This window comes from Apodemus sylvaticus, chromosome 4 (assembly GCF_947179515.1).
Source record: "Apodemus sylvaticus chromosome 4, mApoSyl1.1, whole genome shotgun sequence".
Lineage (NCBI taxonomy): Eukaryota > Metazoa > Chordata > Mammalia > Rodentia > Muridae > Apodemus > Apodemus sylvaticus.
In genome coordinates this window covers 23295979-23314899 of record NC_067475.1, presented here as the reverse complement: position 1 = coordinate 23314899, position 18921 = coordinate 23295979, and the positions used below count along the sequence as shown (strand labels likewise).

General features: G+C 38.7%; 1 protein-coding gene across 1 annotated transcript in view; it reads left to right on the top strand.

Annotated features, from left to right (window-relative positions):
- Positions 1 to 18921, top strand: part of Stpg2 (sperm tail PG-rich repeat containing 2) — a 499721-nt gene that overhangs the window by 33989 nt on the left and 446811 nt on the right. The window contains exon 5 of the mRNA XM_052178828.1: positions 17925 to 18037. Coding sequence (XP_052034788.1) covers positions 17925 to 18037 — 113 coding nt within the window. The remainder of the gene's footprint in view (positions 1 to 17924; positions 18038 to 18921) is intronic.

Genomic DNA, 18921 nt, shown 5'->3' with positions numbered 1-18921 from the left:
GAAATTAACATGTCTGTTTATCACATACACACATTTGGTGGATGGAGCAAAGCTCCAACAACTTCTATTATCTTTTTCAATATTTATTACTGTCTCTAAAAAAATATCACATACAACTAGCAGGTAGAACTATTACAAGAGGATAATTAATTACATCATTTTCTAAATATGTATACATTCTAATAAGTTCATAGTAAGTTTAGGGCAATAATTCATGTCATCAATTGAGAACTGAATAACAAAAGAATTGTTTACATGTCTTTCCATTGAGACTAATATTTGACTAAATATTATCTGTTACTACCCCCATAAGTTCATTATAAGTTTAAAGCAATAATTTTTATGTTACAAGTTAGCACAGTTTTGTCAAAAGACAAATCATCTGCCTTGTGTCTTATTATTTTGAACTTTTGTATAGATAAACTAGTGAATATTATATTTTTTGTTCTTGTACCTACAATAAATTATGCCTTCCCAGTTTATGACCTTTAGTTACTAGATAATGGTCTTACATCTAACCTAGTAGGAATGTTCTTCTTGATCATAAATTTGTTCCAAGCTTGTTTTTCTTTTTCTAGAGCAAATAGCCCATGACACATGAAGGCTTACAGAACTCTATTTTAGCTATTATTCTATAGAGGGCTTGAAATTACTTGTATAAATTTAGGAATTCTATAAAATTATTATTAGAAATTATGAAATCATCAATTTGTCTACATAGCATTATTACACGAGACTCTATCTTCATGCTGATCTGCAGGAAATCTGCCCAGGAGGGTGGGCTAATGCCCAGGAATCATCAGGCTATCTAATAGAGACAGGAAAGGAATATTAGCAGCAAGAATCCACCCTGGAATGAAGTCTCTAAGGACTTTGCACTCTTAGAGTTCACTTGTCCCAGGCCTTGCAAAATGGTGGGCCATCTCCAGAGAAGTTACAAATATGCCTTTAGCCTTTCCTAGATGGCTTCTGACAGTAAAGTAATGGTGCTACCTTCTAATTTTATTTTGTATAAACTTGAATATTTGGAGAGGTGCTTCAAAACTAAGTAGTTGTTCTAGTTCTTGTCAGACTCTCACTAGAGAGCTCTTTCTCCAGCTGCCAGTTTTATCATCTACTAATGATACTTGAATGCTTTAGTGTTATATTCATCAAATGTTGGTTTTCTGATTTCACCGTCTCAATAATGCCTGTTTTTATTGGTGCTTTTAAAAATATTTTAAAAGAGACCATTGTAGCTGCATTCTCATCTATGTATTTATATCAGATTCATGTATTTCTGTTTTTCTCAAAATATTATATTACTTTGATTACTTATTTTTAAAGCTCAACTTATTTCAGATTTTATTTTTGGAGTTCCTGAGAGCTGCTACTTGTGTCATTTTGACATGTCATATCATCTTGCCCCACCATGGAGGCATTACCATTTTCTTATAAGACCCCATTTTCTCTTGATAGAGATTTGATAGTACCATTATTTCTAGAGCATCTCAGAACAGAGTTAGAAGTGAATAGTTATGGCTTACTACCACAATCTTTGAGTTTGAGCTTGGGTATATTTACCTAAATATACCTTAAAAACCCAGCATGGCCTTTCTAGCCTTTCCTTTTTTTTTCATTTGGACTGCCTTATAACAAGGAAGCTGGCTCTCAATACGCCAATATCTTTACTTATCCTAACCCAGTGATATAATGAAAGTTTTAATGGATTTAGAATGGATAACTGAGCATTGCAAAGAAAAATAATATTGAGATTTTATTATTTTCTTTTTTTGCCTTTGATATTTTATTTATTTTTTATTATTTTTTTAATTTTTAATTTTCAATATTCTTTGTTACATTCAAAATGATTTTCCCTTTCCCAGTTCTCCCCTCCCCATAAGTTCCCTAAGCCCTTTTCCCTCCACTCATTCTCCTAACAATCCCCTTCTACTTCTCTGTCCTGGTATTCCCCTACAATGCTGAAACAAGCATTTTCAGGACCAGGGACCTCTTTCTTCCTTCTTGGAAGTCATTTGATATGTGAATTGTGTCTTGGATATTCAGAGTTTCTGAGCTAATATCCACTTATCAGTGACTGTATTCCAAGTGTGTTCTTTTGTGATTAGATTACCTCACTTAGGATGACATTTTTCCAGATCGAACTATTTGCCTAAGAATTTCATGAATTCATTGTTTTTAATTGCTGAGTAGTATTCTATTGTGTAAATATACCACATTTTCTGTATCCATTCCTCCATTGAGGGACATCTGGGTTCTTTATTCATTTATTATAAACAGGACTGCTATGAACATAGTGGAGCATGTGTCATTGCATGCTAGGGAATCCTCTGGGTATATGCCCAGAAGTGGTATAACAGGGTCCTCAGGAAGTATTATGCCCAGTTTTCTGAAGCACAGCCAGACTGATTTCCAGAGTGGTTGTACCAATTTGCATTCCCACCAGCAGTGGAGGAGTGTTCCTCTTTCTCCACATCCTTGCCAACACCTACTGTCTCTTGAGTTTTTAATCTTAGCCATTCTGACTGGTGTAAGGTGAAATCTCAGGGTTGTTTTGATTATCATTTCCCTAATGACTAATGATGTTGAACATATTTTAAGGTGCTTCTCAGCCATTCGAAGTTCTTCAGGTGAAAATTCTTTGTTTAGCTCTGTACCCCATTTTTAAAATAGGGTTATCTGGCTTTCTGGGGTCTAACTTCTTGAGTTCTTTGTATATATTGGATATTAGCCCTCTGTTGGATGTAGGGTTGGTGAAGATCCTTTCCCAATTTGTTGGCTGCCGTTTTGTCTGCTTGGCAGTGTCCTTTGCCTTACAAAATCTTTGTAATTTTATGAGGTCGATTCTTGTTCTTAGAGCATAAGCTATTGGTATTCTATTCAGGAACTTTTCCCCTGTGCCCATGTCCTCAAGGGTCTTCCCCAGTTTCTTTTCTATTAGTTTCAGTGTGTCTGGTTTTATGTGGAGGCCCTTGATCCACTTGAGTTGAGCTTAGTACAAGGTGATAAAAATAGATCAATTCATATTCTTCTGCAAGCTGACCTCCAGTTGAGCCAGCACCATTTGTTGAAAAGGCTATCTTTTTGCACGGGATGGGTTCAGCTCCTCTGTCAAAGACCAAGTGACCATAGGTGTGTGGGTTCATTTCTGGGTCTTCAATCCTATTCCATTGATCTACCTGCCTGTCACTGTACCAGTATCATGCAGTTTTTAACACTATTGCTCTGTAGTAATGCTTGAGGTCTGGGATACTGATTCCCCTGGAAGTTCTTTTACTGTTGAGAATAGTTTTAGCTATCCTGGGTTTTTTGTTATTCCAGATGAATTTGAGAATTGCTCTAACTCTATGAAGAACTGAGTTGGGATTTTGATGGGGATTGCATTGAATCTGTAGATTGCTTTTGGTAAGATGGCCATATTTACTATATTAATCCTGCCAATCCACAAGCATGGAAGATTTTTCCATTTTCTTAGGTCTTCTTCGATTTCCTTCTTCAGAGACGTGAAGTTCTTCTCATACAGATCTTTCACTTGTTTGGTTAGAGTTACCCCAAGATACTTTATATTGTTTGTGGCTATTGTGAAGGGTGTCATTTCCCTAATTTCTTTCTCAGCCTGCTTATCCTTTGAGCATAGGAAGGCTACCGATTTGCTTGAGTTGATTTTATAACCAGCCACTTTGCTGAAGTTGTTTATCAGCTGTAGGAGTTTTCTGGTGGAGTTTTTGGGGTCGCTTAAGTATACTATTATATCATCTGCATATAGTGATAGTTTGACTTCTTCCTTTCCAATTTGTATCCCTTTGTTGTCTAATTGCTCTAGCTAGAACGTCAAGTACTATGTTAAAAAGATATGGAGAGGGGGAGGGCAGCCTTGTCTAGTCCCTGATTTTAGTGGTATTTCTTCAAGTTTCTCTCCATTGAATTTGATGTTGGCTACTGGTTTGCTGTATATTGCTTTTACTATGTTTAGGTATGGGCCTTGAATTCCTGCTCTTTCCAAGACTTTTAGCATGAAAGGATGCTGAATTTTGTCAAATGCTTTTTCAGCATCTAATGAAATGCCCATGTGGTGTTTTTCTTTGAGTTTGTTTATGTAGTGGATCACATTGATGGATTTCCATATATTGAACCATCCCTGCATTCCTGGGATGAAGCCTGCTTGATCATGGTGAATAATCGTTTTGATGTGTTTTTAGATTCTATTGGCAAGAATTTTATTGAGTAATTTTTTGTTGATATTCATAAGGGATATTGGCCTGTAGTTCTCTTTCCTTGTTGGATCTTTGTGTGGTTTTGGTATCAGCGTTATTGTGGCTTCATAGAACGAGTTGGGTAGTGTTCCTTCTGTTTCTATTTTGTGGAATAATTTGAGCAGTATTGGTGTTAGGTCTTCTTTGAAGATCTGATGGAATTCTGTATTAAAACCTTCTGGTCCTGTGCTATTTTTGGTTGGGAGATTTTCTATGACCCCTTTTATTTCTTTAGGGGTTATGGGACTGTTTAGTTGATCTATTTGATCCTGATTTAATTTTGGTATTTGGTATCTGTCTAGGAAATTGTCCATTTCCTCTAGTTTTTCCAGTTGTGTATAGATTTTTGTAGTAGGATCTGATGATTTTTTTTTTGAAATTTCCTTCATTTCTATTGTTATATCTCTCTTTTCATTTTTAATTTTGTTAATTTGGATACTGTCTCTGTGCCCTTTGGTTAGTCTGGCTAAGGGTTTATCTATCTTGTTGATTTTCTCAAAGAAGCAGCTACTAGTTTTGTTGATTCTTTGTATGGTTCTCTTTGTTTTTACTTGATTGATTTCAGCCCTGAGTTTGATGATTTCCTGTCTTCTACTCCTCCTGGGTGAATTAGCTTCTTTTTGTTCCAGGGCTTTCAAGTGTGCTGTTAAGCTGCTAGTGTATGCTCTCTCCAGTTTCTTTTTGGAGGCACTCAGGCCTATGAGTTTTCCTCTTAGCATTGCTTTCATTGTGTCCCATAAAATTGTGTATGTTGTGCCTTCATTTTCATTAAATTCTAAAAAGTCTTTGATTTCTTTTTTTATTTCTTCTTTGGCCAAGGTATCATTGAGTAGAATATTGTTCAGCCTCCATGTGTATATGGGCTTTCTGTTGTTTTTGTTGCTATTGAAGATCACTCTTATTCCATAGTGTTCTGATAGGAGGCATGGGATTATTTTGTTCTTCTTATATTTGTTGAGGTCTGTCTTGTGACCAAGTATATGGTCGATTTTGGAGAAGGTACCATGAGGTGCAGAGAAAAGGGTGTATTCTTTTGCTTTAGGATGAAATGTTATATATATATATATATATATATATATATATATATATATATAAAATTGAATTGGTCCAGTGCTTCATTTAGTTTCACTGTGTTTTCTTGATTTGTCCACTGAGGACAGCAGCGTGTTGAAGTTGCCCACAATTATTGTGTTAGGTGCAATGTGTGCTTTGAGCTTTAGTAAAGTTTCTTCTGTGAATGAGGGTGCCCTTGCATTTGGAGCATAGATGTTCAGAATTGAGAGTTCTTCTTGGTGGAGTTTTCCTTTGACCAGTAAGAAGTGTCCTTCCAGGTCTCTTTTGATGACTTTTGGTTGGAAGTCAATTTTATCTGATATTAGAATGGCTACTCCGGCTTGTTTCCTAAGACCATTTGCTTGTAAAATTGTTTTCCAGCCTTTTACTCTGAGGTAGTGTTTGTCTTTGGCCCTGAGGTGTGTTTCCTGTAAGCAGCAAAATGTAGGGTTCTATTTATGCATCCAGTCTGTTAGTATATGTCTTTTTTTTTTTGAGAATTGAGTCCATTGATGTTAAGAAATATTAAGGAGTAGTGATTATTCCTTCCTGTTATTTTTGATGTTATTTTTATGTCTGAGTGGTTATCTTCTTTTGGGCTTGATGAAAGAAGTTTACTATCTTGCTTTTTCTGGGGTGTAGTTTCCCTCCTTGTATTGGTGTTTTCCTCCTATTATCCTTTGTAGGGCTTTGTTTGTGGAAAGATATTGTGTAAATTTGGTTTTATCATGGAATATCTTGGTTTCTCCATCTATGGTGATTGAGAGTTTTGCTGGGTATAATAGTCTTGGCTGGCATTTGTTTTCTCTTAGAGCCTGCATGAGCTCTGCCCAGGATCTTCTAGCTTTCATAGTCTCTGGTGAAAAGTCTGGTGTGATTCTGATAGGTCTTCCTTTATATGTTACTTGGCCTTTTTCTCTTACTGCCTTTAATATTCTTTCTTTGTTTAGTACATTTGGGGTTTTGATTATTATGTGACAAGAGGTATTTCTGTTCTAGTCCAGTCTATTTGGAGTTCTGTAGGCTTCTTGTATATTCATGGGAAACTCTCTCTTAGGTTAGGGAAGTTTTCTCCCATAATTTTGTTGAAGATATTTGCTGGCCCTTTAAGTTGTAAATCTTCACTCTCATCTATACCTATAATCCTTAGGTTTGATCTTCTCATTGTGTTGTGGATTTTCTGGATGTTTTGAGTTACAAGCTTTTTGCTTTTTGCATTTTATTTGACTGTTGAGTCCATGGTTTCTATGGTATCTTCAGCATCTGAGATTCTTTCTTCTATCTCTTGTATTTTGTTGTTGATACTTGCATCTATGGCCCCTAATTTCTTCCCAAGGTTTTCTGTCTACAAAGTTGTCTCCCTTTGTGATTTCTTAGTTGTTTCTACTTCTGTTTTTAGATCCTGGATAGTTTTGCTCAGTTCCTTTACATGTTTGTTTGTATTTTCTTGTATTTCTTTAACATATTTTTGTGTTTCCTCTTTCACGACTTCTGTCGGTTGACTCAATTTCCCCTGCATTTCTTTAAGTGCTTTTTGTGTTTCCTCTTTATTGGCTTCTATCTGTTGACCCCTATTCTCCTGAATTTCTTTAAGTGAATTTTGTGTTTCTATTGTAAGGGCCTCTGACTTATTCACGGTTCCCTGTATTTCTTTAAGAGCTACATTTATGTCCTTTTTGTGCTCCTCTAATAGTATCATGACCAGTGATTTTAAATCCAAATCTTGTTTTTCTGGTGTGTTAGGGTATCCAGGACTTACTGTTGTTGGGCAATTGGGTTCAGATGCTGCCATATTGCCTTGAGTTCTGTTAGTAATGTTCCTGTGTTTGCCTTTTGCCATCTGATTATCTCTGAGGTTTATTGGTTATTGACAACAGTCACTGGCTGGTGTTTCAACCTCCTGTGGACCTGTAAGGCTATTTCCGCACCACTGGGTTTTCCCTGGCACAGATTGCTGATGTGCTGTTCTACTCTTTGGTGTTGTTGAAGCCCTAGTATGTTCTGCCCCAAGCAATGCTATACTCAGGCTGTCTCTGTGTACCTGGTGTTGCCTGTCTGGGCTGCCCTGTAGTAAAGATGGTGGACACCGTGTGGACCCCCTCCAAGAGCTGATCACTCTGTAGGGCCAACAGCCCAGGATAGGGCTTTTTGCTGGGTTTCAAATGCTCTGCTGATGCTGGTTCTCGAATGCCCCCCCCCCTTCTACCAAATACCCTGCTTCTGTCTGTTCTTGAGTGAGTTTCAGGGAGTAGGATCTTCCCTGTGTCAGATGTGTCACAGGTCTACCACATCAGATGGAAAGGGGCAGTAGTGATTAACCTGTTCCTGCAGGTTCTCTAAAGAGTATTAGGTAGTGGGATCTTCCCCTTGTCAGATGTGGCACAGGTCTCTCTGGCTGAGCTGGCTGCTTGGTCCCAGGTGCGAAGATGGTGGTGACCTTGGACCACAGTGCTCTGTAGGGCTTCATCTAACTGCAGGACTCCCTGCAGGTCAGGCACTTCCGTGTCTGAGCTGCCAGAGCCAGGATGGTGTCTGGTGACCTTGGACTGTGGGCCTCTATTGTGGGACCCTCTGCAGGTCAGGCTCTTCCCTGGCTGAGATGCCAGAGCCAGGATGGTGTCTAGCAACCTTGGACTGTGGGGCTTGTCTGACTACGGGACCCTCTGCAGGTCAGGCTCTTCCATGGCTGAGCAGCTGGAGTCAAGATGGTCTATTATTACTTTCAAGACAGGGATTCTTTGTGTAGCCCTGGCTGTCCTGAAACTCACTCTGTGGTCCTGGCTGGCCTTGAACTCAGAGATCCATCTGCCTATGCCTCCTGAGTGCTAGGATTAAATGCATTTGTCACTACTGCCCAGCATAATCTTGAGAGTATTCAAGGTTTTATCTATTGGTCTTGAAGTGTTATTCTAGCAGGAGGCAAAAAGGGACTGATGATAGGCTTCATTCTGGACCTCAGGTCTGATGTCTGCATTGTTACTAGTGAAAAACTAATTCATTTCTAAAGATAAGTTTGTTTCTAGGTAAGCTGTGACCATACAAATGTGGTAGCTTGTAGTACCTTTCCATGGTATGTTTTTGAGTAACTAGTAGGTCATTGAGAAAATATGCAAAAAAGTTTCCAGAATCAAACTAAAGCAGAAACACAACTTACCAGAATACAACTTACAGCTTTGGGTATACCTATAGCAGATCTAAAAACAAAGTTTATAGCTTTGACTGTTCACAGTAAACCATCTGGAGCCTAGTAAAATGGCTTAGTAGACATAGACGCTTGACACTTCCTATGCAAATTGAGTTTAATCTGTGGATCACACATGGTGGAAGGAAAGAACCAATTTCTGAATATTTTTTTTCTTCTTTCCACACGCACCATGGCATTCACACACATACACAAAGACACACAGACATAGACACAAAGACACACAGACACACACACAGACTGACACACAGACACACACAATTGTACATACTTATGCTTTTGTTTGCACATATGTACATAAAAATCAATATTTGAGATGAAAAGAATGTTATCATAGTCTCTTATGGAGTCAGGAGACTCATTTGAGAGTACTTAGAAAACTCTTATTAAAAAAGAAAACTTGAGAGGCTGGAGAGATGGCTCAGTGGTTAAGAGTACTGACTGTTTTGCCAGAAGTCCTGAGTTCAATTCTCAGCAACCACATGGGGGCTCACAAACATCTATAATGGGATCTGATCCCTCTTCTGGTGTGTACATAAAACAAGCAATTCTTGAGAGAGAGAGAGAGAGAGAGAGAGAGAGAGAGAGAGAGAGAGAGAGAGAGAGAGAGAGAGAGAGAAACAGAGATAGGGACAGGGAGGGAGGGGAGGGAGAGAATGAAGTTAGATAATACAAAAGAAGTAAATTCCTAGATGTATGAGCTATCAAAATTAAATCAAGAAGCTATTGACAACCTAGAAGACTTATGACAGTAAATAAGATTTTACATCACCACCAACAAAAACAAATATAATATGCTTCCCTAGCTTCTTCACAAAGAAAAGTCAGGGTTTAGATCAGTTCCCTATTGAATCTTGCCAACTCTTAATAGAAGAGAAGGTCAGAATATTTCTCCAAGTGCTCCATAAAATAAAGGCAAAGGAACATGACTAAATAAAATATATCTATGACAAGCCTATATCTAACATCATACTAAATGGTGACAGATTGAGAATCTTTCCTTTCAATTTTGGAATAAAACAAATATGTCCACTCTCTCCACTTTTATTCAATGTAGTGTTCAATGTCTTAGTTAAAACAAGGAAAGAAATAAAAGAAAATATGGGAACTGTAATGGGATCTGATGCCCTTCTGGTGTGTCTGATGACAGTCACAGTGTACTCATATACATAAATAAATAAGTCTAAAAAATTTTAGGATTTTACAGATTTTGTCTGTACCACTTCACCTGGGGTTGGGGCCCTGTGAGATTTTCCTCCCTCATCTGCTGGGATGTCAACTGATGTTGCAATTGTTCAGTTGTTGTTTAGGAAGCTGTGCTGTCAAGGTTTTGTGGGTACAGCTTTCTTGTTTTAGCTAGAAGGCACAATCTCACACCTGACTTCCCTGTTCTCTGGGTGCTGCCATCTCCCGTCTCTCTTCAGTGATCTTCCCTGACCTTTGGATGAAAGATCTTTGTGGTAAATGCATAAGTTGAGAATGGGCATTTCATGGTCTATTTCCCCCCCTAATTTGTAGCAGTTGCACCTTTCTGTAATTATTTTTTTCTGCTCTATAAAGAAGCTTATCAAATGAGCAGTGGGATCTACCTTTTCATGTGGGTGCTAGGATAAGTATGTAGAATGGGAGATACGAATTAATGCTAGTTTGGGAACGCGGTGGTAGTAGGGTCCCCTCTAAGATGGATGACCTCCCTAGCCATATATGGATGGCTAGGTTGCAGTGCCAGGCGTCATTTCACTCCTCTTAAGTGGCCAGTGTCATCAAGGCCACCATGATGTGGGGGTGGGGATTGGTGTTTTTGTTAATGGTCAGTTGGACTGTCTGGATTTGGACTGGACAGAGTACTTGTCTTCAGAGAGGGAAGGCCTGGGGCTTCTGGGCTAGTACCAGGGGTTACTCACGGTTTTGGCTTAATCTGGAGTTCCAGGCGGGTTTGCGTGGGCCGCTAGCTGTGGTATGCATCAGCTGAGTATTCCCCACCTTGTGGTGCCAGATGTGGTTCTGAGTTCCACCTTCCCACCAGGGCATGTGAACTCCTGGGCAGACCAAATGCTGGATGCTAGACTGCTTTTTTACCTTATGCCATCAGATGTCAGGGGTTGGGCTAGCAGGAAGTGCCGATACACCGCTCAGGGAGTAGGCGAGGGCAGCCTAGAATAGGGACATAGGTTTACACAGGAATTAAAGCCTCTTTTTCAATATTCAGAAATATTCAGTGAATATTTAATTGTAATATTCAGTTGCAATTGAATTGTGATAGTTTGTGAAATTGTGTCTTGAGTTTAGACTGGGTACAAAGCTTATTAGCAGAAGGTGCCATTTCTTCCTGCTTCTTCAGGAAATAGATTCTGACCCTGCTATGTAAATAATTCTCTAGCAATGCTCAATCAAGTCATATCCAAATTTCTGATTATTCTTTGCAGCACCTTTTCTGCGTCTTGGGGATAATATCATGTTTGAACTCGGGGTTCAGATGGGAATATAATAAAGCATTAGCATAATGATATGATAGATGCATAATTATTATGGATGTTTCTAATGAATGAATCATATCTATGGAAGGTATATCATATAGCTTAAATATAGAATTGTTTTATAACACTAGCAATCAAATGATATATTTCAGCTACGTTCATCTGGAGAGAGATTCTGAATATCATTTATTTAAAATAACATTCTGAAAGATCAAATACAGCCTCTCTCTTTTTTAATAACAGCTAGAAATATATTCTAGATTGTGATTTGACAAGGAGGTTGGAACTGACACCATGATGCTGACATGTAAGCGGCTGCAGAGCAGCCCATTAGTGTTTAGACGGATACACCTTGAGACATCTAATTCTTCACAAGTCAATTTCCATATTTAATTATGAAAAGATGAGGGGTAAAAGTTACACAGTCCCCTCTACATTCATTTAATTGTCAGTCAGAATGGCAGTTAGTAATTATTTTTCAGATTTTGTTACAGTGTTCACTTAAAGTGTTACAGCTGCATGCTGAGTTTGCTTCCATTAAGTCATATTTTATTTGTTAATAACTTTCCATAGTGACAGTGACCTTGAAGTTGGCATTGGAAACAATTCTTAACATGAAAGCTCATGTGATTTGAGAATTAATATGCATCAATTTATCCTTTGCTTTCTGTTTTTCAAGCCTATGGAATTATATTTGAGATTGAACATTTATTTGAGTACTCTAGAAGTTAATAAGCCAAGTAGTTGTGAGTTCATGTGGCTTAAATAAAGTGGCAGTTATTGTTCTTACAGTAAAATGATTTTACTAATGCCTTCAATTTTGTGTGTATCTGTGTTTATTCACATGCATATGTATTTATGCATATATAGAGGATTTTGAATTGGTCAGAGATTGAGCCATAAAAATTTGAGACTGTTACTGTATAGCCTTGGTTGGCATGCTACTTAACTGTGTAGATCAGGTTAACTTCAGATTCGTGGCGACCTGCCTATCTTTGCATCTCATGTGCTGGGGTTAAAGGTGTGGGTTACTGCACATGACTTATGTTTTTTATAAGGTTAAAGATTATGATGTAAAAGCTCTATTTCCACAAATCTATAGGCTAGAATAAATATAATAGATATATAACTGTGTGTAACCCACAAAATATCTAAGATTTTCAGCGTGGCTATATGGTTGGATTATTATTTGGACATTTCTATACATTTGTGAAATTCTGCTTTACTTTTAATTAAAGACAAAAATACAAGTGGGAAATGGTGATTTTTCTACCAGCAGAACTGCCCATGTATTTTAAAGTGTGTCTTCCATCCTGTCTTGGATGCAGATCATCATATGCCCAGTGTGTCCAAATCAAGGTTTTTCAAGAGTCACACTACCTATCAGAACAACTGTCACACCGAATTGGATGCTTGTATTTAATTAACCCCTTTTAATAACCACCAAGGGATGATGCTAAGGAGAGATATATCAAGTTATATCCTCTAGGTGAAAGTTACCCTCACAGGTATGGAGTTTGCCATTGTACACAAAGGGTCTTGAAACATCTCCCTTAATAGGCTAGGATTAATGTACTTTCAAATAAATGCTCTAATATTTAGTTAAGCAGTAGGCATTATTAGTTAGTGAAAATACAGCCACCAGTAAGTCATTTTGAAGAATTTGGAAAGTAAGTCAAGTGACCTCATTTATTTTAAAGCCTTTAGATACCTTTTTCTTATTTCCTTTTATGTTAGATTTTATTTTCTTTTTTGATATGCTTAAGAGACCCACAGAATGAACATACACCCCTCTACACCCCCACATACACCCCTCCTCCACACACAGAATATCACAGCTTGGGAGATAGCTCTTTCATATTTTAGTCATAGACTTTTCTCTCCTTTTTTCATTTTTATTGATAATTTATTTATATTTCAAATATTATTCCCCTTCTCGATTTCTCCTACACTAACCCTCATTCCCTCCCCCTGCCTCTATTAGGATGCATGATAAGAAGCTGAATTTCATCGTCATATATCAATTGGAACCCCTACTTGTAATGACAACAATAACAATCTATCTTCCTTTGATGTGTGCTTTACGGGACTGCTGTACTCATCCGTCAGGGTGCTAAGGCTGAATGCCACCATGAAGAGGAGCACCTCAAGACCATGCACAACTAAAAAATCCCAGAAGAAATGGACAAATCACTTTTATTTATATAACATCACATTTTCTATGCTTTATCAAATGGCAGGAACAAAAATGAACAATAGTAGACAGTCTGTCCTTCTGCCATTGGGGTTTTGTCTGTCTGTATCTTTCTTAGTAGATGACCCCAAGCCTTCTCTCAAAGTCCCTTTCCCAGATGGTTCTTGAAGTCTTTGGGTCTCTCTTATGTGCTTCCTGTATGAGTCTGTGTGTACTGACTGCAGCTGCTGCTCCAGCAGGCCCTGCAGTCCTTGCCAAAGGACTTGCTGCTGTGCTGAATATTTTAGCCAGTATGATAGAATAATATCAATACCTTTTTTTTTTTGGTATTATGCTTTATTAGAAGGGACTCTAAAATAACACTATTTTTTTTCTATCAATGCTTCTTTGTTTTTAGATGGGGTCTCAGTATGTTGTCCTGACTGGCATGGAACTCTCTGTGCAGTCTTAGGTGGTGTTGAACTTGTAAAGATTCACTTGCTTCTGGCTCCTGAGGGCTGTGAATCAAGGTGTGCCCCACCACATTTGAATGTTTTTTTTTGTCAGTGTTAGAAAAAAGTTCATTTTCTATCCTAAGTTTTTGAGTATTTAATACACTAGTATTGTATTCATATCCTGTCCACCCTCTTCTAACTTTTCCTGTATCTGTTTCATTCCCTCCCTCTCACATTCAGGACATGTTCATTGTAATTGACACACACACACACACACACACACACACACACACACACACACACACACACACATGCACACCCTCCCTTCTAAATTCATTTAGTGTTGCTCATGCATATTTAGATCCGAAGGGATCAGATATCTATCAGGGAGCTTGTCCCTGGAAAAAACAGGTTCCCCTTCTCTCAGCAGGCTTTGATTGCCTGCAGCTCTTCATCTAGAGGTGGGACCTTGTGAACTTTCCTTGTTTACAGTGGCATGCCAGTTCCTGTTGTCATTATGGAGATCTTGTGTGGGTAGCTATATTGTTCAGATTTTGTCATGTCTAGAAGTCACTGTTTGGTAGCAGGGATTCTGGTTCCTGACTCTTACCATCTTTCTGCCCCCTCTTCCTGAATTTTCCTTGAGCATTAGCTATAGGGGTATATGGGGGTCATACTCCCCACAATCATTTATTCTCTACTTGTACAGTTGAGGATCTCTGTATTCTCCCCTATTTGCTGCAAAACAACATTTTTGATAAGGGGTAAGAGCTATAATTTCTTTCAAGTATAAGGGAAAGCATTTGCAATACAGTTAGTAGTGATGATAATGATGATGATGATGATGATGATGATAATGATGATGATGATTATTTTGGAAAGTGGCACTACAAAGACCTCTTCTAAAGTCTATGACTTTTCCAGCCAAGGGTAGTGGACTAGGTACAGTACCAGGCATGGATTAATTCTCTTCTATTGATTGGTCCTTAGGCCCTTTAGATAGATGTTGGCTACTTCCAAGATAAAAGTACAATGTTGCACCATTGGAGATCTCTCTCTGGGCTGGCCATTGCTGTGGCTTTGTCTTAGGTTTTATGGCCTGCAGGACTTTCCTCCATTGGCTGCTTGCACAGCACATTCCGAAACTGTGAGAGCCAGTTCTTAAGGAGAAGGCTTTCAGGACAGTTCTACCTTGATAATAAAACAATAGGCATTAATACACCAAAGAACACAAATCCAGCCAACAGAAAATAGTATTTGGCATTGCTGTTGCCTAACCTCTTCCAGGTGACTCTGCAGGTACCTGAGTGGCACCAGTCAGCTCTACAACCTTGTTTCCTCTAGGCGGTTTGCCTCACCTCTGTCTGTTCCAGGCGGCACAGCTTGTTTGAGCATGTGCCTCAGTGACCCCTCGTGCTGATGCTCACCTGGGGAAGGAGGGACTGACCGGTGGTGAGTCTGTTGAGTTTCAGTGACTTCCCAAAGCTGTTGAATTGTTCACTTTCTGAGCTTAGTGAGCTTCCCTCAGAATGGGATGTTAGCCCAGCCTGTGGTTTTCTTGCTTTTCCACATCCTGTGTTTTTACAAGTTTTTTCCTGCTGTTTTATCTCCTTTAACATACTGCATTTCAACACACTTTTCTCCAAGATGAAAGGTTTAAATTTCAGAGGAAACTGCCACACCACAGCTGGTAACTCCATTTTCCCATACTCAGCTCGTGTCCAGATACAGTGGTTTGCTTCTTTCTGGATTTTGTTACAGCACTCCAAAGCCTTTGAATGTTGGTCACCTCATCACCAGACACATGCCATCATCTCCAGCTTCTGTCTTTCTGAAATGTTAACAGAATTCTGCTGCAGGTCTTTTCACATGCAGTGGGTGCCTGTTCCAGAAATCCTTTAAAATATCTGGCCTGTGTCTATTTTATACAACTCTTAGAGTCTAGGTGAAGCACAATAGATGGGGTTTGAACTGAAATTGTGCTTTTATGGTACTAACACTTTTATTTGTTGCACCGATGTTGTTCGGAATGATAATTGAGAATTTATTCCATTGTATTTAAATAGAAGGTCACCTAGAACATTTGATATACTCTTTCATGTAGTTAAACTATAGTGATTTACTTAACATGTAGTAATGGCTTTAGCAATTAAAGATTGTTTGAAAATTTGAGGGCCTGGAGAACTGGATCAGTGGTTAAGAGTACTGGTTGCTTTTCGGGGGGTTGTGGGGGAGACCCACATTTAATTCCCAGCAACCTCTGGGCAGCTCACAAAGCCATCTGCAATTCCAGTTCTAGCTCCATAAGATCCAGTGTTCTCTCTGGCTTCTCAGACATGGTGTACACAGACATGCATGCAGGCAAAATGCCGTATACACGGGACAAAGCCTGCACATTCTACAGTGTCAGCTTTTCCAACTAACTAAAAGTAAGTAACCTAGAGTTTATCTTCTAACCTGTTAATACAGGTTTGCTAAAAAATCTTAAGTGATTTATTTTCTACAGGATTTATTTATAAATATCTTAAATAAAAATTTGCTATTTTATATATTTGTTGCGGTCATGGGGCACACAAATAATGAAGAAAGGACCGTGGAACTCAGAAATAAACAAGAGCAGCTTCATTCACTGCCGGGGAAAGTGCTTCTAGTCAGGCTCAGGGCTGACACAATGACCTTGAATGCTCCCTTTGAAAGCATAAACCCATGAGCAGATGTTCAGAGGATAATAAAGAAGGAATTCATAAGTTGAGTGTTAGTCCTCCAGCAGGATGTTGGTGTAGGCCCAAGGCAATCCTAAGGTAGAGGTTCATGCAGACCAGGTGATTTTACTGCACCAGACTAGAACAGGGCTTGAGGATATGCAGAAAGATGGGGGGGGGGGGGGGGGTGACAGCAGACCTATGCATGGAATTGCTCTGGACTCTTCAATATTGAGTGTTTTGTCTGCTTGTGTGTATGTGCACTACATGAGTGCAGTGCTCACAGATGCCAGAAGAGGGCATTGCTACACCAGGAGCTGAAGTTACAGATGGTTGTGAGCTGCTATGTGGGAAATGAACCCTGTCCTCTGCAGGAGCAGCAACTGTACCCATCCACTGAGCCATCTCTCCAGACTTCTTAAATGATTTTATAAAGAGGAATGTATCAGAAGAGAATCTTTGGAAGAGAAACCACTGTTCTTACTGCATTAAATTTTCTTTTTCTAGTTGCTGATAAAACCAGTGCTTTAACTTTTTATGGTTCATGCTTAAGTTTGACATCTATTCTTATCAATGTTAGAGGAAAAACATTTGTTGACTTTTTTCCTGACGTAAATTATTTCATTAGTATTAAAGGAATGATCTTATCTGAAGGGACTCTAGTGAGCATGGCAAATATGGCTCTGGTAGGCTTTGCCGTTCTCCCCGGTTCCCTCTCTGTTGCTAAAAAGCATTAGGTATTATTCCTAAATCTAGCCACAAAGGTCTATTCCTGTATTTGGTCTTGGTCACACTTCCTCCTCCTGGAGCTGACTGCCAAGGTCCAGCTATCAAAATATTGCAGTCCAGCTATCCAAAGATCTCTGTAGCTCATCTAGTTAACATGCCCAATTAGAACGGCACACCTCATCCCAAGGCAGGGCCAGGGTTTTCCCTTTGGATCTTTATAAAACACCACTTTCCTGTCTGCCACATCTGTCCCTCTCTATCCAGAGCCAGTCCTTAGTTCCTCCCTCTGCTGGGACAAATGCCCCTACCTTCTCTCCTTTGTTCCCTTCCCTGCTCCCACATTCTCTATCTTCTGCCTTTGTCTCTTATTTGCTGTCCTCTGTCCCTCTGGGGCAAATAAATCTCCTTTGTGCTGAGAACTTGGTCTTGGGTGTCCTGAGCCTGTAATGATCCTTAGATTTTCTTCATATATTAGCAACAGCATGAATTGGATAGTATTTGTTTTCAACCACCTGTTGCTCTTAGAAAAGTTTCCATGAATATGTTTTTAAATATCATGTAATTATTGCCTGAGATTTGTTGGCATTATTTGTATTATTTAAGTCTGTTTAATTAATATTGTTTAAATAGATTTTTATTTTTATTTTGGCAAATAATACATTTAGCCTGTTTCTAGGTGGAGCTGCTCTTTATTGCCCTAGAGGCATTAAATTACCTAGTGTAGTACCAAGAGGAAACTGCTCACACTGGTTCAGTATAGACTAACGTTGGAGGTGATTCTCTGTTGACTGAGGATTTTTGTATGTAATCCTCAGTCAAATGTAACGTTTCCCAGTTTGCCTCATGTCCTTTTTCTTATTCTTTCCTTCTTTCTTTTTAGGATTATCCTAAAGCAACTTTGAAATATAAAGGTGTAAATTTTGGCAGTGCTACAGGAAGACAAGAATTGCTCAAATACTCAGGTCCTGGTCCTGGACAGTATGATATCATCCAGTAAGTAAGGGCAAACCCCAACTGGGAACAGTAGTATACACTGTATTTCCTGCACTTGGGAGGCAGGGGGATTACTGCAAGTTCAAAAGTTCATTATGTCTGCATAATGGTCCTCAGGTCCTCCAGGATTGCACAGTGAAACCTTGGGACAGAGTGGGTTGAAATGACTTCTTAGGCATCATTGATACAGTACTGCACTAGTTCAGACAAGGCTATCCTGTTTAAAAAAGGAAATTAGTATGAAAAACTCCAACTAGTATTATATTTTGGAATAATCCATACGAAATTTATTGCTTCTCGTGAGTCAGATTCTGTCTCTTGCTGTATCTATATTACTTCATTTAGTCTTCACAAGTCTCTTTGTAATGATTATTGCTTGCCTATCTTATTAGTGAAAAATTCAAGAATCAGAGAAGATAAACAAGATGTTTAAGATTATGTGACCTTTTAAATGCTAGCACTAGGTTTTTACTGAGACCTGTTTGAGTACAGAACTCATGTACCTAATAACTAAGATTTGCTAGGCTTAATTTAAAAAAATAGATGAAAGATTCTGTAGTCTTTTAAAGAAGGTGGGTCAGAATTTGTATCTTACCTTGGTTTATGTCTCCATTCTTCTGACTAGATAACTATGTGAGAAGACATTCAGAGTTAGCGAGGCAACCATGACATTCTTAGGTGTAAGAATGGTAATCATTGGTTTGGGAAAAGAGCTAACACATAATTATCACCCAGAATTAGCTTTGTTAGGAGAAGGGGTGGGGCCGAGATCAGGCCTGAGACAAGAAAGCATGTGGAAGATCACAGTTCATTATGTTAAATCCATTGTTAACAGGGCATTCAAGAAAAGAGGCTTTCTTTTAAAAGCAGTAAGAGCTTCTTTA